The sequence below is a fragment of the Elephantulus edwardii genome, unplaced genomic scaffold (genome assembly GCF_000299155.1).
Source record: "Elephantulus edwardii isolate Elephantulus edwardi_28Jun2011 unplaced genomic scaffold, EleEdw1.0 scaffold00046, whole genome shotgun sequence".
Taxonomy (NCBI): Eukaryota; Metazoa; Chordata; class Mammalia; order Macroscelidea; family Macroscelididae; genus Elephantulus; species Elephantulus edwardii.
Genome location: NW_006399796.1, coordinates 1,135,668 through 1,159,434, shown reverse-complemented (window position 1 = coordinate 1,159,434; position 23,767 = coordinate 1,135,668). Strand labels below are relative to the sequence as shown.

The following is a 23,767-nucleotide window of genomic DNA, read 5'->3' as shown; positions in this document are numbered from 1 at the left end:
AGATAGATAGAATAGAAACCAGAGACTGAGTAAAGTGGTTTGATAGGCTCACCAACCCAGTGGTTTTGTATAAGAGGCTTTCTGGTAGAGTAGGGTGCCCATGAGCACTTTTGGTGGAGTTTAAGAGCTTTTTAACACTTGAATGAGTAGCACAAAGATAAGGCTTCAGTGAAGCCATGGACAAAAACCATGGGGACCTATTCTGCGAGGGCTAAGAGGAACCCTTCATAGCAGAGAGGATCTAAGATAGGGATTTTACACTGAGACAGGAGACATTGCCTACGTGTTTCCTCTTTCCAATCCCAAATGCTGCTCCTAATCCTGAACAACTTCCTTAACAAGATCTATAATCCTATTCATTGTAACTTCTGGGTAACCACTGGAATGAATTATTGAACACAGCAGGAAAGTTGACAGTGGCATGAGCGCGAGGGCTGATGTCTGAATTGGTAGGAGTGGAGGGTGCAGTTACATTTGACCACTGCCTCGTAAGAATTAGCCTGGGATGATGCTGAACCTTATTGCCTCTCCTCTCTCTTGTGAAGTTAAAAGAGGCCTTTGCACCACTTTCAAGGTTTGTTTGAACTTTTTATTGTAATTTTGGTTAAAGTTTATAGAGAAAATTAGTATTCCTATGCACCATTCATATACATTTTGTTTTATGACTTTAATGACAGTCCCTACATTGTAACAACATACTTTTCCCCTCCTGTGGTTCTTAGTTCCACTCTCTCTCTATCTTCTTTCCTGTGTTTTGAGCTGATTGCTATAAGCAATGAGTGTGTCCTGGTGTTACTGTTCACCTTAGAAGACAACTGTTTGGCTGAAAGTTGTGCCCTGGGAATGAGTTCAGTTCTTGCCTCCACGGGTAGTTAAAGTAATAGTGATGAGGGGTTCAACATTTCCTGTCAGTCTAGTTAGACTTTTCAGTTTTATAAATGTATTTTGTTCCATAATTATCCCCCACTCTACCCCGGGCTCTGTTGTGTTAGCCAAATACTACCCAGTTTTTCTGCTCTCAGGCTCATGGAGGTTGAGGCTTTCAAGGTCTATTAATAATATGAATCTATTATTTCCATGGGTCTTTGATTTTCTTCATTCTTTCCTCCCCTAGATAAATAGACAATAGTTGTGTCTTGGACTTTGTTCCATATTTACAGTTACTCTGTACAATTTGACCTCTAGAGTCACTAGAGAGTTTGTTCCATATTTACAGTCACTCTGTACAATTTGACCTCTAGAGTCACTAGAGAGTAACTAAAGTCAGGTAGACAATGCTTACACATGTGCCTGATCTCAAATAAAATCTCTGGACGTCAATGTGTAGTAAACTTCCCAGGTTGGCGATACTCTGTACATGCTGTTAAACACTATTGATGGGAGTAACAAGTCTGCGCAACTCCATTTACAGAGGGAAACTACAAGCTCAGCTATCTGTGCCTTTTTGCTTTATCCTTTCAGAGCAATAAACTATTAACAGTATAACCACAAGTCCTGTAATTCGGAGTACAAGTGCCAAACATAAAATCTGAGGGTGGACTTGGAGACTCCTACTACAGGCTGAACTCGCTTTTGTCCATTAGATCTAAGCAGAAGTGATGTTGTGCCTTTTCTGAGTCCAAGTTTTAATAACATCCAGAACTTTATCTTACCATTTTGAATGCCTTGAAGGTAAGACAAATTAGCATAAGGAAAGGAGAGATGCAGTCCCCCGGGTCCCACTGAAATCTTCAAAAGACTATGGAACAAGCTACTGTCTGAGTGCAAACATGAGAGATTTCAACCAAGACTAGAACTAACAATCCATGGAATCATGAGATACGAAAAAGTTGTTTTAAACCACTAGGTTTTGGGGTGACTTGTTATAACAGTAATGTTGTTGTTGTTGTTAAGGACTATAGAGTCAGAACCAACCTAAAGCTGACCCACTGGCAGGTTTTCAGAGGCAGTTAATTGCATGGGAAAAGATTGTCCATCCTTCTACAGAGCAACTGGTGGCCTCAAACTGTGTGTTTTGGGGATTGCAGTGTGACCTCTTGCCACTAGACCACCAAAGCTCCCTATAACAACAATTGATAACTAAATCAAGCCACGGTGATGAAAATAATTTAAAATTCAGAATTTGTTTAAGAGATCAAGCATAACTAACATCCAGAAACTATTCCTTTCAACAACTCAACCCAGAACAACTTTCCCAAATTGAAAGAAATAGAAAATTTTTTTTAAAGGATGAGGATTTAGATCAAAGGTTACAGCTTCAATATGGATTACACCTCAACATGGAGAAAACAAAAGTCCTCAACACCAAGCCAAGATTGTTGTTGTTGTGTGATAGTGAGTCAAAGCTAAACCCATAGCTGACCCTCCAGTGGGTTTTCAGAGGCAGTAAATCACATGAGAGGAGTTTGCCCATCCTTCTCTTACAGAGAAGCTAATGAATTTAAATGGCACACCTACTAAACCAATAGACAACACCCTAATATATTTAGAAAATAAAGAATATACTGAGTCACTGTATCAAAAGGAATTGGCAGGCACAAAAGAATTTAATGAAGTAACATATGAGCAAGAGCCTATGGTGATGAAGGCTGCTTTGAAGGAAATAGCAAAAAATAAGGCCCCAGGAATGGATGTATACCAATTGACATATTTCAGCTAACAGATGCTGCCCTGGATGTGCTCACCAAGTTGTGCCAGGAAATCTGGAGAACAACCACTTGGCCAACTAACTGGAGGAGATCTATATTTGTTCCAATTCCAAAGAAGGGTGACCCAACAGAGTGTGGAAACTACAGAACAATATCATTGATTTCACATGCAAGCAAGATCCTACTGAAGATTATCCAAAAACAACTGGAACAGTACATCAGCAGAGAACTGCCAGAAGTCCAGGCTGGGTTTAGAAGGGGTCGTGGTACTAAGGATATTGTGGCTGATGTTAGATGGACCTTGCCTGAAAGCAGAGAATACCAGAAGAATGTCTATCTGTGTTTCATTGATTATGCAAAGGCGTTTGACTGTGTGGATCATAACAAACTGTGGCTGACTCTGAGAAGAATGGGAATACTAGAACACTTGATTGTGCTAATGCGAAACCTATACTTGGACCAAGAGGCAGTCATCAGAACAGAGCAGGGAATCAGTGCATGGTTCAAAATTGGGAAAGGTGTACACCAGGGATGTGTCCTATCTCCATACCTTTTCAACCTGTATGCAGAACAGATTATCCGAGAGGCTGGGCTCTATGAGGAGAAGTGTGGCGTCAGGATTGGTGGAAGATCTATCAACAATCTGCATTATGCAGATGACACGACCCTGCTTGCTGAAACTGAGGAGGGCCTGAAATGCTTGCTGCAGAGAGTCAAGGACTACAGCCTTCAGTATGGATTGAGGCTCAGTGTTAAGGCAAAGAGGTACTGAAGAGCAATGGTGTCTCTCTGGAGACTATAGTCTTTGCAATCACTTGTTATGCATCACAGATGGACAATGACTAGGGAGGAGAGAAGAAGAATTGATGCCTTTGAGCTGTGGTGCTGGAGAAGAGTATTGAATGTACCATGGACTGCCAAGAAAACAGACAGATTCATTGTGGAGAGGGTTAAACCGGGTGGCTCCTTGGAGGCAAGGATTCTGAGGCTCTGTCTAACATACTTTGGACATGTTGTAAGGAGAGACCGGTCCTTGGAGAAGGACATCATGCTTGGGAGGGTGGAGGGACAGCACAGGAGGGGAAGGCCCTCTATGAGGTGGACTGATTCAGTGACTGGGATCATCAGGATGGGAGTGTCAGAGACAGTGCTATTGGCACAGGACAGAGCAGAGTTTAGGGCTGTTGTACATAGGGTTGCTATGAGTCGCAAACGACTCGATGGCACATAACAACAATAACAACAATGAAGTTGTCAACAATTTCATCTTACTCAAATCCACAATCAACACCCATGGAGCCAGGGGGCAATCAAGAAATCAGAAATTAGTTGTCCTGGGGAAATCTGTTGTCAAGGGCCTCTCTGCTAAAGGGCAACAATATTAATTTAAACACCAATGTGCATTTGATTCAAACCATGGCCTTTTCAGCTATTTGCTTTGCATCTGGAGGTTGGACAGGGAATAAAAATGATAGAAGATGAATCGAGGCCTTTGAGTTGTTGAGGTGTTTCGGAAGAGTACTGAATGGACAAATCTTTCTTGCAGAAAGTGCATCCAGGATGCTCCTTAGAGACAAGGCTGGTGAAGCGTCGTTTCACATTGGGCATATTGTGAGGATGTGCCTATCTTGGAAAAAGACATCATGCTTGGAAATGTGGAGAGTCAACAAAAGAGAGGAACACTGTCAACAAGACAGACACAGTCTCTGTAACAACGGGCTCAAGTATATCAGAGATGGTGAGTATGGCACAGGACAGGGCAGGATTCAAATTTGTTCTTATTAGCACTGCTGAGTCATAGTTGACTCAAAGGCACCTAAGAAAAACAGGATTTAAGAGATCACACTGGTGGCCTAGCCCACAGCTAACCCAAAAGTGGTGTTTCTGGTTCAAACCCTCCAGTCACTCTAGGGAAGATGAGCAATCTCCTCCTGTGCAATTACAGCCTCAGAAACCCTGCTAGAGGGTCAGCTGTGAGTCGATACTGACTGAACAGCAATGCGTTTGCATTTTTGGAGGAATTGACTGGAACTTATTCAGGCTGCTTAAATCTATTTCTCAGTTTATGGTAGCTCTAGGCTTATTTTCATTGCTGATTTGGAAACAGGGAAAGGCCACCAGTCAACAATATCACACAGAAATAGCTGTTAGTTTTCAAAGCCCTCTCTGTTTTGCTCAATTTTACCCTTAAAATGAGAACATGAGGTAGTTGATTTTATTTCAGTTTTCGAGATAAGGCCACAGAAAAGGAACTGGAAACACTGGTTTCTTGACTGGCTGACTACACTCTCTCCATACCCTCCTGGGTTCTCCCTGACCACCCTCCAGTGAGTCCCCAACAGGAAGAGATGCCAAATTCCTTACTCATGGTGTCTGAAGATACTTTGGACTTTTTCCATGCGTGGATTTCACTGTATGTTCTCCAGTGGATGTTTTTGCAAAAGAAAACGGCGACTCCTCAGTGATGAGAACACAAAGTCCATATAGCAGAAACACTGGCACTTTTACCTAATTATAAGCAAGTTCCCTTCCAGGGAATTAAATAGCTCACATACTTTTATAATTTTTTTTTTTTTTTTGGCAAGGGCTTATTCTTAAGTGAAGGTGTGTGGTCTTAGACAACAGCAGGAAGAAGATGCTGACACACCACCAGGGACGGAGACGTGGTGGCTCTTTCTGGGCGGATAAAAGTAAATTTCTTGGAAAACAGATCCTGGGCTTCTTATAAACATTAATCATTTGAGGTAATAGAGATGATCAAGGTATTTATACTGTGTTTATAACTCACACCAGGCAGCTTTAAAGAACTTAATTAACCCATCAGCAAGTTTTTAAAAAAGACAAAAACAATAAAGCAGCACATTTTCTGACATCATTCTGTGCATCAAAACACATATTTTTTTTAAAAATCTAGTATTCTTTCCTTGTGTTAAGCACAAATTCCACGTGCCTGCCCAGCCACCTAATTTCTATGAGGAAGAAACATGCAGCTGTCAGGGGAGAGGGAAAGGCCCTTGGCCACCCATGAAGGGAGATGAAAGGGCCTTATCCACTGACTGACTAATCATATAAATCTCTCATGGAAAGTCTGTGGATATAGAGCACAATTATCTTTGCTTGAAGAACATTTTCCAAAGCACAGATGTTTTTGTCTTAACTGTGAACGCGGGCTGACTTGTCTATATTCTTTTTCAGTGCACAGTGGACAGTACTGCATTTGAAGTGGCTGATAGGCCCGCTATAAGTTGGGCTGATAGTCTTTGCTAGGTGGAAAATATATCTCTGGCTAGACAGAAATGAATCAAAATTACATTAAGAATGTTTCCATTTGGGGAAATTCCCCAGAGATTCGCATGCCTCTCTGGCTCTGGGACAAGCTAAATTACTTCATGATCATATTCCAGAGACTATGCAGAAGTTATCAACATACAGACATTTTAACAAAAGAGAAAAAAAATTTTTAATATTCTGCGATGATGGAAATATGTAATTATACACTCCTAAATATTTTCCTGTTAACACTATTTTAGAGACCAAAAAAATGGACTCATTTCTTCCTGGTTAGTGTCTCAGTGTTTTCATTAGGGTTTTCTATGTAGTCTCTTTTTGCATAACAACTTTAATGATTTCAGGATTTACCATTAGGGGGGGAAAACTATTTGTCAAACAGCACAAGTCCTAAAACCTATGAGTTTAACAAGGTATACAGAAGCTGTAAGCTAAGGAAGTTTAATGCTATAAATCAAGCATGGGATTTTTCAAACACTGCAAAGCACAACTAATTTCAACAAGGGAAGTCTGAAATGGAAGACTGGCTAAAATTTTTAAAGTATCATAAATCCTAAACACATGCAAATTTTTAGTTTTATTAGAGTATTTTTCCATTTCTTAGCAATAATAAGGCATTTAGCTTTTTACTACAAATATTTCATCAAGTGGATAAATACATTAATCTTTCATTCATTACCTGTTCTTCAAGGTTGCTATGCTAAATTATGACTGAGTTTGTATACTCTCATCAAGCATCTTAAGAACAAATGAAATAAATATAAACCCAGCTGCTTTCCTATGCATAGTCCACAAAAAAGTACTCCAAAATCTAAGTTTTGTGTTCTTACACTATATTTGCATAAAGATCCATTATGCGTTGGGCTGTTAACGAAAAAGGTCAGTGGTTTGCATCTAACAGCTGCTTGAAGGAGAATGAGGCAATTTCTTCCCATAAAAACGTCCACCCCTTGGAAACTCAATGGTGAGTATTGCAAGGGTGTGTATAAGAATTATGAGTCTGATTTTGGATTTTTGGTACACAAGTGCGAGAGAAGTACTTTCTGTGAAATCATAAACAACATGGTGTTCTATATTAGAGTAAAAAGCAACATGTCTTTAACATTAGAATTCTGAGGACATGCTTTTCTTTCAAACTAACTTTGAGTTGTGTATGAAATGTCCAATGATGAGAAAAACACAATAGTCATTTTCAGATTTATGTGCTCAACCACTTTCTGCTTCCAAAGTGAAGTTTCAAATTGATGCCATACCTTTTGTGCAGGACACAACACTGACTTGTTTCTGGAGTGTGCATGAGAATGCCTGAGCATCCTGAGGGGCAGCCTCTACCTCATGGGACAGTAGTCACAGTCACATTTAATCATGAGTATTTGAACTGCAGTCCTAGAGGGGACAGAAGAGTCACAGATGCTTCAAATTAGGAGTCACAGTCAAATTTGAAAAATGTCTCTGTAATATTATGCTCAGCTGTAGAATACAGGCCAGACCTGTAGCGATTTAAGTACTATCACAACATTGTATTTGAAAAACAAATTCAAGCCTCAAGTTGTAATACCAAAAGATGCTATGGGCAAAATTTTAAATGATCCAGGAGGCTTCAAAAGAAGATGGAAGTAATACACAGAGTTACTGTATCAATATACAATGTACTGAAATATTTCAGGAAGTACCATAGAATCAGGAGTCAATGCAAATGAAGGAAGAAGTTCAAGCTGTGCTGTAGGCATTGCCAAAAAATAAGGCCCCAGAAATCTATGGGAGTACTGATTGACTTGTTTCAACTAAAAGATGCAGCCCTGGAGGTGCTCATCAGTCTATGCCAGAAAATTTGGAGGACAGCTGCTTGGACAACTGACTGGAAGAGACTAGTATTTGTCCCCATATCCAAGAAAAGTGATCCCACATAACATGGAAATTTTTGAACAAGATCATTAATAGCACATACAAGCAAAATATTGTTGAGTTATCCAAAAAGGCTCGGACAGTTTAATCAGAAAGAACTGCCAATGGTTTAAGCTGGGTTTTGAAGAGACCTTGGGGTACCAGGGATATTATTGCTCATGTCAGATAGATTCTGGCTGAAAGCAAAGAATATCAGAATAATGTCTATTATTGACTACACAAAGGCATTTGACTGTGTGGATCATAACAAATTATCCCTAATATTCAAAAGAATAGGAATCCAAAAATTGTGTTCATGCAAAACTGATACCTAGACCAAGCAGCTGTTGTCCAAACAGAATAAGGGAATACTGCATGGTTTAAAGTTAAGAAAGGTGTGTGTCAGTGTTGTAGCCTTTCAGTCTATAGACTAAGGTGCGCCTGATCTAGGCCATGGTCTTCTCAACTGCTTGCTATGCATTTGAGAGCTAGAGAGTAACTAAAGATGACAGAAGAATGAAAGCCTTTGAGTTGTGGTGCTGGAGAAGAGTCTTGAACATACCATGGACTGCCAAGAGAATAGATATGTCCTGGAGACGGTTAAACTAGGTGGCTTCTTAGAGGCAAGAAATTTGAAACTCCATCTTACATACTTTGGGCATGTTGCCTGGAGGGCCCAGTTCTCAGAGAAGGACATCATGCTTTGAAGAGTAGAGGGTCAATACAGGACAGGAAAACCCTGGATGAGATGGACTGTGGCAGTGGAGTCAGGTGTGCCTGAAATGGTGACATTGGCTCAGAGAGGGCAAGGTTTAGAGCTATTGTTCATTGAGTTGCTATGAGTTATAGTCCACTGGATGGCACATAACATCAATTCAATTTGTATGCAGAGCAAATAATTGGAAAAACTGGACTTGACGAAGATTGTGGTATTGGGATCAGAGCGAGACTCCTTAATAATCTCCATTACGCAGAAGAAACAATCTGGCTTACTGAAAATGAGGAAAAATGCAAACATTTCCTGCAGCAGATTAAGGACTATGGTTTTCAATGTGAATGACATCTAAACATCAAGAAAACAAAGTTCCTCACTACTGGGCCAATAGGATGGAAAAAGATTGAAGTTGTCAATTTTATTTTACTTGGATCCACAATCAACACCCTTGATACCAGCAGTCAGGAGATCAGGAGACATACTGCATTGGGAAAGTCTGCAGTCACAGCCTTCTCCAAATTACTGGGGAGCAATGATGTCAGTCTGAAGATTAATGTGTTCCTGATTCAGACCATGGTCCTGTCAATCACTTGCTATGTATCTTAGAGCTGAACAAGGAATAAGAATGGCAGAAGGAGAATTGATGCCTGGAGTTGTGGTGTTAGAGAAGGGTACTGAATATGCTATGGACTGCCAAAAGAATCAATATGTCTTGGAGAGATGTTTGGAGAAAGTTCAGCTACTCCAAGGATCACTGACATCATATGATGACATCATAGTTGCATCTCACTTACTTTGGACATGTTGTTAGGAGAGGCCTTGGAAATATGGTCAGTGAGAGAGACGAAGATTCTCAACCAGATGGACTGACACAGTGACCACAGGAATGGGCTGAAGTAAGTCAGAAATTATGAGGATGGTACAGGATAGGATAGGGTTTAGATCTGCTATTCATAAGGTGCTATGAATTATACTCAATGGCATAAAAAAAAACAGTAACTAACAATATCACTCTGATTGCTTTACATGGTTAGTGTTTAGCTGCTAACCAAGAGGTTGGGAGTTCAAGTCCATCCAAAGACTTCTTGGAAGAAAAGGCCTGATGACCTACTGCTGAAAAATGAGTCATTAAAACCTTATGGAGCACAGTTCTACTCAGACCACACAGGGCAGCATGTGTCAGGGTTTTTAGAAGGAAACACAATGGGGAAAAATTTTATCAGTAGCATTCTTTCCACCCTTTCTTGAATCAGTGATGTTTCAAAAATGGTCTTTTGCCGTGATTGCTTTAAAATGTAAAGGTTTCATTGACATCATGGCTTTGCCACCTAATAGTTCCTAATAGTTATTTGACCTCTAGCAAATTCTCTAATTTCTCTTAGTTTCCTCATCTGTAAAATGAGAACTCTGGTGGCACAATCTGTAGGGAGTTGTGCTGCTAACTCCAAGCCCACAGTTCTTTGGTGGTTCAAATCTACCAGTGACTGCTCAGGAGAAAGATGGGCAGTTTCCTCCCATGTACAATCTTGGAAATCTGCTGGAGGATCAGCTATGATCTGTTTTTGATGATGGCAATGAGTGTAAAATGGTAAAGACTGTGGCAAACAGCACTGAATTAACGGGCATGACCCATAACAACTGTTTTGTATTAGTATTAACCATATGATTTGCATATTATAACTCATAGTTTTGCCAACTGCACAAAACTGGTAAAATCAACAATATTTCAAAATAGAGAAAGACATAATTTTAAAAAAATCATAAGATTCAAATTTACTATTGGCTTGGCTCAGTCACGTATTCTAAGCATATTTGGATTCTTTCCAGCTTCCTGACCTAACCTCCTCCTTCCTACCCTGCCTCTGACTAATTTCATGCACAAGGGGAATCATACTACATCAGAAATCAATTTGCTGATCATGATTTTGTAATTGATCTTCCTAAGACATGTCTTCCAGGCTAGAAGTTAGAAAGGAGATGAGATACCTCCAGATGTTACTGGGACATGCAGCAAATAGCAGTCCTTTCTTTAAGACACATTCTCACTGCCTTCCTTCTGCACAAAATTAAGTGTTGCTATAATTCCACACTCCACACCTCTCTCTATCTGGTTGTTAAGAAACACCCTAAACACCAAAATTCCTCTAGCTCGAGAAGTCATACCTGTAGTCACCAGGTTAGGATTCTACGATGACTGTCCGCTGGTTCTAACCTGTGGAAAGCGGTTTTAGTCAAAATTTTGGTGTGAAAATTTAGTTTCTGTCTCTGTTGCCCGTCTTAACCAAGGCAATGAGGGGTACAGAAGAGACGAACCACTTCTTTTAGGTTGCAGTAGTTTAAATCTATTTTAACCTTGAATTTCTATTTTGGGGATCTTTCCAAAGTGCTCTTGAATTGTTTGCGACTCCTAGCAACCCTGTGCACAAGAGCTCTGAACCCTGCTCTATCCTGGGCCAATTTCATCATCTCTGATACGCCCACCCTGGTTACCCCAGTCACTGAGTCAGCCCATATCATCCAGGGTCTTCCTCTCCTAGGCTGTCCCTCCACCCTCCTAAGCATGATGTTCCTCTCCCTTGCAATGTGCCCAAAGTATATCAGATAGAACTTCAGAATCCTTGCCTCCACGGAGGAGCCTGGTTTCACCCTCTCCAGGACACTCCATTTGTTCTCCTAGCAGTCCATGGTATAGTCAATATTCTTCTCCAGCACCACATCTCAAAGGCATCATCAATTCTCCTTTTATCATTCCTAGTCTTTGTCCAGTTTTGTGATGCATAGCAAGTAACTGCAAAGACTATGGCCAGGATCAGGTGCATCTTAGTCTCCAGACTGATACTGTTGCTCTTCAGTACTCTGGAGAGGTCCCTGACAGCATATTTTCCCAATGCAATTTGTCTTTTGATTTCCTGGCTGACTTTCCAAACTAGTGAACTATTATTTTATCATCGTTACCTTACAAAGTTCATATACATCGTTTTTCACACTGGATCTTTTCCCTTTCCTTTACCCAGCCCTTGTGAACTATTAATGTCAATATTTGGGGAGGTAGGCAGGTTTAAGGTGAATGTATACTAAAGCATAGACATGCTGTCATTATATACTGTTGATTGGGCACCATCAGGTTTTCAGAGGCATTAAATGTATGGGAGGAGACTGTCCATCTTCCTCCCACAAAGATGCTGATAGATTTGAACTATGTGCCTTTGTGTTGGCAGTGCAGCTCCTTACAAGAGATCCTTAGACATAATGGCAAGGTAAATATCTAGTGCTGGCAGTTGGAGCTTTTATTTCTTAGATGACAAAACTGACCTGCAGATTTCTATTTTTTAACAAAGTAAGCTTCTCCCACCCCCCATTCACATGAGTTTTATCATTAACACAGATGCACTTATATAGAAACGACACAAACTGCTTAAAACGTAGATATTCTTTGGTTTACTCATCAAAACAACAAGTAACAAAATAGCAAAAACCTTATCAGTTAAATAAAAAAAAGTGACATTCTTTATTTGCTTTCTGAAACATTTGAAATGCATTCATTTTCATGCTCAAGTTCTGAAGCAATACCCTTTCATCCCTTTGCCCTTCCTCCCCCTAAATGAAATTTTTTTTTCTCTCCTAATATCTTTTTTTTTTATTAACCCAATATTAGGGACAATCTAGATTGTCTCTCTCTCTTGTATTTGGAACTCCATTTTTTTAAAGTGGAGATTTTTATCACATTTTCAAGATAACATGAAAGTGAAGCTTTAACCAAGCAGTTTGGAGCAATAACATATTTTGGGGATATTTAAGCATCATCACTTCATTCTAAAACACCACTCCATTCCAGAAGCATATTTTTACACTGGACATTGTTGATGACATCCACCATGGTTCATTTCTGCAATAGCGATTGCAGAAAAGTAGTATTCTGGTTTTTTTTCTGAGGGTTCAATTTGATGGCCTCAGATGGAATTCTTCAATGTCAGTGATAAAAATTCTAATGAAAGGGCCGAGGTAAACTTGAAAATGTATTATTTTCTAAAGAAGCAATAACAAGAGCAAGCTGTTGACTTTTAGAAAGTGGTTCATATGCACACTCAAGAGTAGAAATGAATCAAAATATGTAACTTTGTACATGTTAGAATTATCTGATGTGCCACCAATACAAAAGAAATGTCTTGCGGCTTGGAAGTATACATATTTTTCTGGGTTAACTATATTTGTAGTATCTAACCCCGTGTATTTGTTCCCATAATCTGATAACCGTTTACAAATCTTTTGACTAGAATTTTTGGAAACATGCTTTTCTTCAAATAAACCAAGCCAATAAAAGCACTATTACTGATGCTTCTTGACAACTTGAAATTGGCAAAATCTTTCAGAAAATATGTGTATTCATTAAGAAATTATTTTTTTTCCTTCATAAATCAGCAGTGCTCCATGTTCAAATAAATCACGAGCAGTCACAATCTTAACTCATGTACTCATATGTTCTCTTCATCCAACATTTTGTTGATACCATCACAGAGTTTTTGTAAGTGGGGTTTAAAATTTCCAAAGGGATTATATAAGGCAGCCAAAAATTCACAATCTGAGAAATGATCAAAGACGTGATTAACCCGTCCGTGTGACTTTGCAGTGAGGTGGCGCTGAATGATTTGGTGAAGCATCTCTCTGCATTCGTTAAGCAGCCTGGACAACACGTTCCGGTCAAAGGTGTAATCCACCTGATGGAAGCTGACCACGGTCATGGCGAGCTGATGAACTTTCTTCTTAAACTTCTCCATGAGTGCCAGCTCATCTTGGTTAAACTGATTATTCCTGTAAAGAATGGCCAGCTTGATGACGGTTTTGATGAGGTTTTTGATGATTTTCTCTGCCTCCTTCTTGTTCTGCGTGTACTCCTTGGTCACCCTGTAGAGCTCGTCCAGCACCTCGCTGCTCGTGTCGTCTATTAAGGTGGTGGCAATGGATTTTGACACCATTTTACCCAAGATCTTCTTTTGGGCCTGAACGGCCAAGTTTTTGGAATTAAACACATCTGTGGCCACTAAAAAGAAAACAGAAAAAGAACAAACGATCAGTAAACCTCAGTTAGAGAACATTTTTTTTCTTTACTGTCTGTGGTTTGCCATCTGATGAACATAGTCTCCTCAGAAAAGATCTAATTGAAAAAAAAAAACAAAACCCACTTCTCTATTTTCTACATTTCTGGGAATTAGATTTTTGTTTGTGAAATTAAAGCATTGTTGTATACAATCTTGCCAATATTTGGTAACTTCTGGTAGAAAGGAAGTAGCCCTGGTGACATAGCTACACCAAGGGGTGCAGCTACTTAGAGATTGCCCCTTTCTGGTGGTTCAAATCCACCAACAGCTCCGTAAAAGAAAGATGAGATAAATCCTGTTGCTATTTATAGCCTCAGAAACCCAATGGAAGGTAGCTATGAGTTTGTTCTGATTGATGACAATGCGTTTTGGGGAGTTAAGGTGGCCTAGTCCCTAAGGAGTTGTGCTGCTAGCCCAAAGTTTGTACCTCTCTGATAGTTCAGACCCATTTACAACTGGAAACTCTCTGGAGGTGAGCTGTGAGTACAGAGGAGGGAGATCTGGTGGCACAGTCCATAGAGAGCTGTGCTGTACACCCAAAGGCCTCTCTGGCAGTGTAAATTCACCAGTCCAAATCTCAATCCTTGAGAGAAAGATGACCAAGCTTCTCCCACACCTTGGATACTCAAAGAGCTATGATTGGTTCTCACATGGCACCATTGAGAGTGAGTGAATGAGTGAGTGAGTGTAAAGAAGCCCTGGTAGCAGAGTTGGTTGGTTGTGTAGTGTCGAGTCAAAACCGACCCATAGCTGACCCTTCAGCGGGTTCAGAGGCAGTTAATCGCACAAGAGCCCATCCTTCTCCAACAGAGCGGCTGGTGGCCTGGAATTGCATGCCTTCCAGATTGCAGCACAGCTTCTGGCCACGAAGGCACGGGCTTTGGAAATCCTATGAGGGAAGTTCTATTCTGCTTTGTAGAGTCACTCAGAGATAGAATTTTCTCAACAGCAAAGGGTTTGGCTTCTGGTTTTATGATACACTCAAGGAGCTTCATGTGTCTAAGAAAGGTCCAAGGTTCAAACTTGCCAGTCACTCTGTAGATGAAAGATGTGTTTGCTTCTGTCAAGATGACAGTCTTGGGAACCCTACCAAGTAGAAGTGGCCCATAGTGTTTTTTAGGTTATAAAATTTTATAGAATCAAATGTCACATCTTTCTCCAGCAGAACGGTTAGTAGGTCGGTAGGAGATAAGTGACTGAAAAATACAGATATACTGGGATGAGTTAGAGTACCAATGATATATACAATTATTTCCTATTTGGGCGAGTAGAGATATTACAAAACAAAGGAAATAGTTTCTAAATTCAAGCAGGGAGGGCATTAAGTGTGATTCCCTCAGTATAGAACTGCCACATTAGATCTGAAATCAGAGAAAAGAAGAGCCTTAGGACAAAGAAGTTCATGCGTGTAGTTTAAGTAGCTGCCAAGTGGTCCTCAGTGACCAGCACAACATTCATGAATGTGCGGTACCAACACTACCCTAGAAAAAAGTCTTAATTCCAACGGTTTCTTCACAGATGCCACTATTTAAACTTCTGAAACATGAACTGAAACTGCAGAAGAAGAACTTGAAATATATTTTGAGAAAGAAAAGGAAAGTGAAAAATTGGGAGCAGCGGTCAACTTTATGCAGAACATTTCCAAACTTTTCAACATTTTCTTCATTAAAGCACCAGCCCATCTCTAGTTTTACTCTTCCAAAATAATTTAAGGGTTAATTGTTGTTTAAAAATTTAGGCTCAAAGAAACAGTACTCATATAGTTAATAGTATCATCTTCAGGTCAGAGCCCACCTTCCAGTGCATAAATTTGATAACAATTAGCTAGATTTAGACAGGAAAGGAGATCCCTGAAGCTGTCATACACACATCGGTAAAACACATTAGGATTTCTGGAATTCATTTTACATAAAGTCATTCTGTTTTTAATCTATCAAAACATGGCACAGTCTCCAAATAACCTTTGTGGAATTTACTGCAACGTCGATTAGGCAGAAACGTGCACACTGTGAAATAACTGAAACCAGAGGGGAGAGAGGAGTTCCTAAGATTCCTCTCTGTACCCTTTTCCAAGGGTAAAATCTGGAGTTTATTCTCTTCTTAGCTCTCCTCTCCTCTGAAATCTAAGTGTACTATTTAATTTCAACTAAAAGAGGAAACCAAACCAAACCTCAATGGTGCAGCACTTTAACTTCCTGCAAGAGAAAGCTTAAGAGGCAAATTGGCTGCCAACTAAGCTTGATCGTTCTCCCATTTACTGTTAACCAAGTCTGAACAGAGAGCAGTTGCTCTGAGACGCTACTATCTGTCCTAGGGGAACTTTAAATCTTGCTCTAGAATTGCAGCAGCGACTTTATCCTATGATTTTATTCTTTGGATGCATAGCAGTGTAGTAATTTTTGTACAAAAGGATAAAGCTTTTTCTCTCCTCTTCTGGGAAGACATATATGCAGTAGATTCATATTCCAGCATTAAGTGAAGACTGTTTTCTGAGCCAACCAGGGGCTGTGGTTGAGACTGCCTCGCCAGGCCTGTGTGGTCTGAGGCCACTAAGGACAAATTTTTATTTTTCCTTGTAAATTAACTGCCTTCAGGCTTTCCTGCTCAGACTCATTTCTCAGTTCCACATCCTCAACTGGATGCTGTAAACACCTAGGGTATCTCAAAGGCAGTGCTGGCTCAAGTCCCCACCCATTTCCATGGCTGCAGTGCCAACCATCCTAATGCAGTGACTCTCGGCATTATAACTCAGCCTGGACTCTTTCAGATTCATTATGACAAATGCATTAAAGGTGTTTTCTTTTTGCAAGCCATCTCAAATCATGCCCACAAATAAATCCTTGATTCCCATTTTCCTCCCAAACTATTTTGTCCAGTCTTTAGTGTCATAATTGGTTGTGTTGTTATGTGCCGCCGAGTTGCTTAATTATTTCATCCTTTAAAATCTATCAGAAAGAAATGGCTTTCATATAGTCCATTTGCTCAAGCATGACACTTATTCCTTCCCTCATCTCAAGCACTACGAAGTTTTTCCCATTCTCCCTTTCCCCAATTCTTCTTCCCCAAACTAAATTCTAGCCGTTTCCCGGGACACCAGCTTATTAGTCTAAGTCCTTTTCCAATCTCTTCTCACACAACAATCAGTGATTTATTTTTCCCCCCTAAAAGTAAAATAGGAAATAATCCTATACATAAAATTTCCAATTCCCTGCTAATCATCACACACTTCCATATTTGCCACATTATCACTGCTTGCCTCTTCTTACTAAAACCAAAGCTCTATGAGAGGAAGGCCTCCGGATAGCGCTTTTGTTGTTCTTCCCGGAGTCTAGAACAGTGCCCGGTAAGCAATGCTTCTGATCAAAGCAGAAGTCAATTTCTCCATCTCTTCACTGTACTTCTGTACTTAAAGTACTTACTTAAAAACTTCTCTCTAAAAACACCTTGACACACAAAACTAATTTTAAATACAGCCTACGGGGTACAGAAACAATTGCTACTGGGTTGATTCCTTGTCTGTAGGACAGAGTAGCCCATAGTGTTTCCAAAGGTTATAAATCTTTATCGGAAGAGACTACCTCACCTTTATCCCATGAAGTAACTAGTGGGTTTGGGCCACTGACTTCCTGGTTAGCAGCCACATCTGATTGTTTTAGTTGTTTTTCAAAGCTATGTTTCTATATGCCACAGAGTCAGAATCGACTCATTGCTGACCCTCCTGTGAGTTTTCAGAGGCAGTAAATCATATGGGAGGGGACAGTCCAACTTTCTTCTACGGAGAAACTGGTGAATTCGAAGTGCCTGCTTTTGCTTTGGGAGTGTAAGTCCTTAGCCACTAGTTCGCCAGAGCTTCCTATCAAAGCTAACACAGCAGATATTTACTTAACTTACTTAACTATGTGGTTTTCTTCCCTTTAAATCTACTTCATGACATATCTCTTACTGCCATCAATCAAGCTTTTCAAGAGGACAGATTTGTTGTACACAAGAAAAAATGTCAGAGGACAGTGATAACAACAGTTTAGAGTTATAGTTCTGATTTAAATTGCAGTGGAAGACTCAACATCTCTCCACCTTTACATGAGACAAGAGCTGTTTCAAGTATGTGACAGAGGATGAGAGTAACTAATAATGGGTTTAGGGAATGTTCTCAAACGAAAAAATTCTGAAAGCTGTGAGTTAATATTTTACCCAACAAAAGGAATTGATTTCTGTTTAAAAATATGCAAATTGTTTACTAATTTTTATTTTAAAAATGTCTTATTTTTAAAATGGACTAAGAATAACAGAACGCTATTTTGTTTTTTACAAATAGCTTACTGAAAGAAATGTACATGCGAATTTGTATCTGCTTATTCTCTCTGTGTCTTTATAAGAAGTGTTACGTGTACACCACTAACTGAAAAGTGAGTTGTTCAAATCTATCAGGTGCTTGGTGGGTAGAAGATGAGCAGTCTCCTCCTACAAAGATACAGCCTCAGAAACCAGTAGGGGGCTGGGGAGGACGGCTATGACTCATAGCAGACTTGAAGGCAGTGTGTCTGGTTTGGGGTTTTTGTCTCTTTAGAGCCACATGTATGAGCACTTCTGTTTCTCTCCAACCTTACTCAATAAAATACTCTATTTTATAACCTGGATGGTGAAAATATACTGACAAATAAATATGTGTGTGTGTGATTAGAAGGCAAAAAAATAAACTCAACAAAAACTAAACTCTGCTTTAAAAAGAACAAAGAAATTGAGAAAACTTTCATTTATAGAAATTTTAAAAACTGTGCATGAAACTTAAGAAAATTGTGAAAATGAATAAAAACATTCTAAGTAAATACTGTCTCTCAGGAATTACTAATAGAGTAAAGCCCTCCAGTCACTTCCTTTATAACCTCCCTGGCAAAAATATAATTTTTTCACCCATTAAATTTGTTATACTTGGAACTTTTAAATAGTGACTAAAGATGCACATGCCATTGCTAATTACTGCCTAGTTAAAAATGAGATACTGTGGGCTATATAGAAGATGGAAAGAAAAGAAAATTATTTAGAGAGTGTGCCTACTGTTGTGGCCTGTTAATAAAAATTCTTTAAACAAATACATAAAAATCTCACCCAAGGCACAGTATTTTCATAGCATATACCAGAGACTAGTGCTGAAGAGCAACAGTGTCAGTCTAGAGACTAAGGTGTGCCTGATCCAGGCCATAGTTTTCACATTTATTTGCTATGCATTAAAGAGCTGGACAATGAACAAAGATGACAGAAGAATTGATGCCTTTGAACTGTGGTACTGGAAAAGAGTATTGAATATACTTGGACTGCCAAGAGAACAAATAGATCTACCCTGGGGAGAGTGAAACCAAGCTTTTTGGTTTGGAGGCAAGGATCCTGAAGCTCCATCTCATCTATTTTGGGCATGTAGCCAGGAGGGATCTCTCCTTGGAGAAAGGCATCATGATTGGAAGGGTAGGGGGACTGTAAAAAAGAGGAAGACCGTGGATGAGATAGATTGAAAAAGTAACTAGGGTAATGAGGACTGGTATATTAGAGGCAATGAGATTTGTTCAGGAAAGAGCAAGGTTCACAACTATTGTGCAGTCAGAGTGTATTGAGTCAGAGTCAATTAGACAGCATAGAACAACAACCATAAGAACACAGAAATCTGTCTTGGAAGAAATATAGACAGAGCTTTCTTAAAACAATATGCTCCAGAATAAACACATGTACAAAAGAGAACTGTATAAAAAGAAATGGAACAACAACAACAGAAATACAGATTCTCTCACTCTCTTTTTTTTTTAATTTCTTTTTTTCATTCACTCTTTAAATGTGAGGATGGTGAGAATCTGTCTCTTATTACTTTGGACATAATGTTTGAAGAGAGCAGAGGGTTAGCAAAAAATAGGAAGCCTTTTGAAGAGATGAAATTATACCATGGCTGCAACAAATGGCTCAAACACAGAAAGGATCGTAAGGATGGCATGGCAGAACTGGACAGCCTTTTGTTCTGCTGTACACAGGGTTGCTGTGGATCGAAACCAACATGACAGTACTTCAGTCATATTGTCAAGAGGAACCAGTCCTTGGAACCAGTATTACGCATACTGAAAAAGGTAGAGGGTAAGAGTAAGAGAGGAAGACCCTTAACAAGACGGATTGACATGATTGTACCGATAGGCTTGGACATATCAGAGGTCATGAGGATAGCGCAACATTCAGATCTGTCGTCCTCAGGGTCACTTATGAGTTAAGAGTTGACTCGATGGTACCTAACAACAACAAAAAGTGAACTCATTAATTAATGAGTTAAGTAAAATCTTTGACAAATTAATTTCCTATTTGTCTGAGAGCTATAAGTTTACCTTCTTAAAAAAGAAACCCTTTAGGGCTCATTTCGGCAGCACATATAATAAAATTGGAACGATACAGAGATTAGCATAGCCCCTGCGCAAGGATGATATGCAAATTCGTGAAGCGTTCCTTATTTTTGTAGCTTATGTCGATCTTGATGAAAGAGCAATTGATGCTCTCAGGGAATTTAAAGAAGAAGGAGCTCTATCTGTATTACAGTAGTTCAAGGAAAGTGACCTATCACATGTTCAGAACAAAAGTACATTTTTATGTGGAGTTGTGAAGACCTACAGGCAAAAGGAAAAGCAAGGTGCAAGGTGCAAGAGTCCACAAAAGGCCCTGATGAAGCAAAGATCAAGGCCTTGCTTCAGAGGACTGGTTATACTCTGGATGTAATAACAGGACAGAGGAAGTATGGTGGTCCTCCACCAGATAGAGTGTACTCTGGTGCACAACCTGGAATTGGAACAGAGGGTTTTGTAGGTAAGATACCAAGAGATTTAGATGAGGATGAGTTGGTGCCTCTTTTTGAGAAGGCTGGTCCCATTTGGGATCTACGTCTTATGATGGATCCACTGTCTGGTCAGAACAGAGAGTATACTTTTATCACATTTTGTGGAAAGGAAGCTGCACAGGAAGCTATAAAACTGTGTGACAGCTATGAAATTCACCCTGGAAAACACCTTGGAGTGTGCATTTCTGTGGCAAACAACAGGCTTTTTGTTGGATCAATTCCAAAGAATAAGACTAAAGAAAACATTTTGGAAGCATTCCGTAAAGTCACAGAGGGTTTGGTGGACGTTATTCTCTATCATCAACCCGATGACAAAAAGAAGAATCGGGGGTCCTGCTTCCTTGAATATGAGGATCACAAGTCAGCAGCACAAGCCAGATGCTGGCTGATGAGTGGAAAAGTTAAAGTATGGGGAAATGGAGTTACAGTTGAATGTGCTCATCCTGTGGAAGAACCAGATCCAAAAGTCATGGCTAAGTTTTGTAAAAGTCTTATTTGTGAGAAATCTGGCTACTACTGTTACAGAAGAAATATTGGAGAAATCATTTTCTGAATTTGGAAAACTCGAAAAAGTGAAGAAGTTGAAAGATTATGCATTTGTTCATTTTGAAGACAGAGGAGCAGCTGTTAAGGCCATGGACGAAACGAATGGCAAAGAAACACAAGGGGAAGAACTGAAATCGTTTTAATCAAGCCACCAGACAAGAAAAGGAAAGAGCGCCAAGCTGCTCGACAGGCCTCCAGAAGCACTGCATACGAAGATTATTACTATCACCCTCTTCCTCGCATGCCACCTCCAATTAGAGGTCGGGGTGGTGGTGGTGGGAGAAGTGTCTATGGTTACCCTCCAGATTATTATGGCTATGAAGATTACTATGGCTATGATTATCAGGACTACTGTGGAGGATATGAAGATGATGGTTATGCAGTAAGAGGAAGAGGAGGAAGGGGAGGGCGAGGTGCTCCACCATCACCAGGAGGGTGGGGAGCACCACCTCCAAGAGGTAAAGCTGGCTATTCACAGAGGGGAGCACCTTTGGAACCACCAAGAGGCTCCAGGGGTGGCAGCGGGGGTCCTGCACAACAGCAGAAAGCTGTGGTTCCCTTGGAGCTCGGGGCAATCGTGGGGCAATGTAGGAGGCAAGAGAAAGGCAGATGGGTACAACCAACCTGATTCCAAGCGTCATCAGACCAACAACCAACAGAACTGGGGTTCCCAACCCATTGCTCAGCAGCCGCTTCAGCGAGGTGGTGACTATTCTGGTAACTATGGTTACAATACTGACAACCAGGAATTTGATCAGGATACTTATGGGCAACAGTGGAAATAGACAATTGAGGACTTGAAAAATGATACTGGCAAGATATGATTGGCTGTAGAGCTACATTCTTTAAAAAAAGATTGGCCTAATGGTAGCCGTTTGCTGCCATTTGTATTGAGCTGAAGAATCACCATTGTATATATACCCAAGTCTTTTTATTTTTCTTCTTTTCATAAATGCTCTTGGACATTAATGGGTTTGCAGAGTTCCCTTACTCTGGGGGTTAAAATGCTTTTATCGTTTCAGGTTTCATTTTGGCTTCAGAATAAGCTGAGCACACTGTTAATTCATGATTTTGCAGAACCTTTGGTTTGGAACAGTTTTCATTTTTTCCGGATTTGGGATACATTACATAGGAGTATGGAGTATGCTGTAAATAAAAATACCAGCTAGTGCTTTGTCTCAGTAGTTTTAAGAAATGAAAGCAAACAAATTTAAGTTTTCTTGTATTGAAAATAACCTATGGTTTTATGTTTTGCATTCCTAGACGCAGGTTAACTATGCTTTTAAATTGTTATAACTTCACACCTTTTTTTGAAATCTGCCCTTCAAAACTTGTTTGGCTTAATCGCCAAAGCCATGACAATTTGTTCTTTGATGTGACTATATTTCCAATTTCTTGTTCATATAAGATTTCAATAAAACTCAAAAATATATTAAAAACAAAAAAAGAAAACCTTTAACATACATTCTTATTGTCAGAACCAAGTCATAGCTGATTCTCCTGGGGGTTTTCAGAGGCAAGAAGTCACAAAGGAGGAGAATGCCCCTTTGGAGCGGCTGATGGATGGATTCTAATTGTGTGCCTTTGGGATGGTAGTACAATTCCTTAGCACTAGGTCACCAGGGCTCCCTTAACACATAGTAGAAACTGTTTTTAATTAAAAAACAAATAAAATTACTATAACACAAACCTTTAGTATGGTAGAGTGTTGTTTCCCATGGAAACTCATTCCCCGGGGTTCCAGGGAGAATCTCTATAAAATACTCTGTAGCTAATAGTTACCAGGGCAACTTCATATGAATTATGGCACAGATTCCTACTGAAAGTCATATACATCTAAGAAATGGAAAATCTCAGGTGGTATGTGGAAACACGGACCTCACATAATTTAGCTAATATAAGGAGTTATATTTCCCTTTTCCATGTTGGTATTTTAATTTTTTTTTTTTTAATTTATCACATATTAGCATTTTCTTTAATAGGGGATGTCTTTTTTTTTTTCTTTTTTCTTATGGTGTTGGGAAGCAGATTCAGTTCCACAAAGATTCTATTTCAAGGCAGCATCAGACCTTTTTCTCTAAAGAGAAATGACCCATGGAGAACAAAATGGAAGTCTACTATAAAAACCAGAGAGCTCTGGTAGCCTACTGGCAAGAAGCTGTGCTGCAATCCCAAAGGCACACGGTTCAAAGCCACCAGCTGCTCCAAGGAAGAAGGATAGGCAACTTTCTCTTGTGTGATTACTGCCTCTGAAAATCTGCCAGAGAGCCAGCAATGGGTTGGTTCTGACTCTACAGTGCACAAAAACAATAATAACACCACAAAAACCAGCAGAGAAGAAGCTTGCAATGTTGTACAATTGGTACAGAAGTAAAGGAACTGGGTTGAAAATAAAGTGTAAGTGAAAACCCACAGTTGTAGCCTCAGTATGAACAAAATCGAAGGGTCACAGCATTCTCACAAGGGGTTTCTGAAGTCTTCCCAAGAACCAGTAACCCAAAGCAGCTCAGAGTGCTGAGTAAAAACAGTACAGCAAACTCAAGAATCTGTGGTTCTAAAGTTGAGGAAATTTTTAAGTCTGGAATTTCAATGTTCTTATATGCTCAATAGGAGAGAGGCGATCATTGCAAGTTTGTGTGGTTTAAGGAGAGACCGGTCCTTGGAGAGGGACATCATGCTTGGGAGGGTGGAGGGACGGCGCAGGAGAGGAAGGCCCTCTATGAGGTGGATT

The 23,767-nt window shown here is 39.8% G+C and overlaps 1 protein-coding gene and 1 pseudogene across 1 annotated transcript in view; one reads left to right on the top strand and one right to left on the bottom strand.

The window, feature by feature from the left end:
- Positions 1-13,007: 13,007 nt before the first annotated feature.
- LOC102874817 (tumor necrosis factor alpha-induced protein 8-like) overlaps positions 13,008-23,767 on the bottom strand; it is a 50,644-nt gene continuing 39,884 nt past the window's right edge. The window contains exon 2 of the mRNA XM_006885988.1: positions 13,008-13,573. Coding sequence (XP_006886050.1) covers positions 13,008-13,573 — 566 coding nt within the window. The remainder of the gene's footprint in view (positions 13,574-23,767) is intronic.
- On the top strand, positions 20,085-21,821 carry LOC102859140 (annotated as a pseudogene).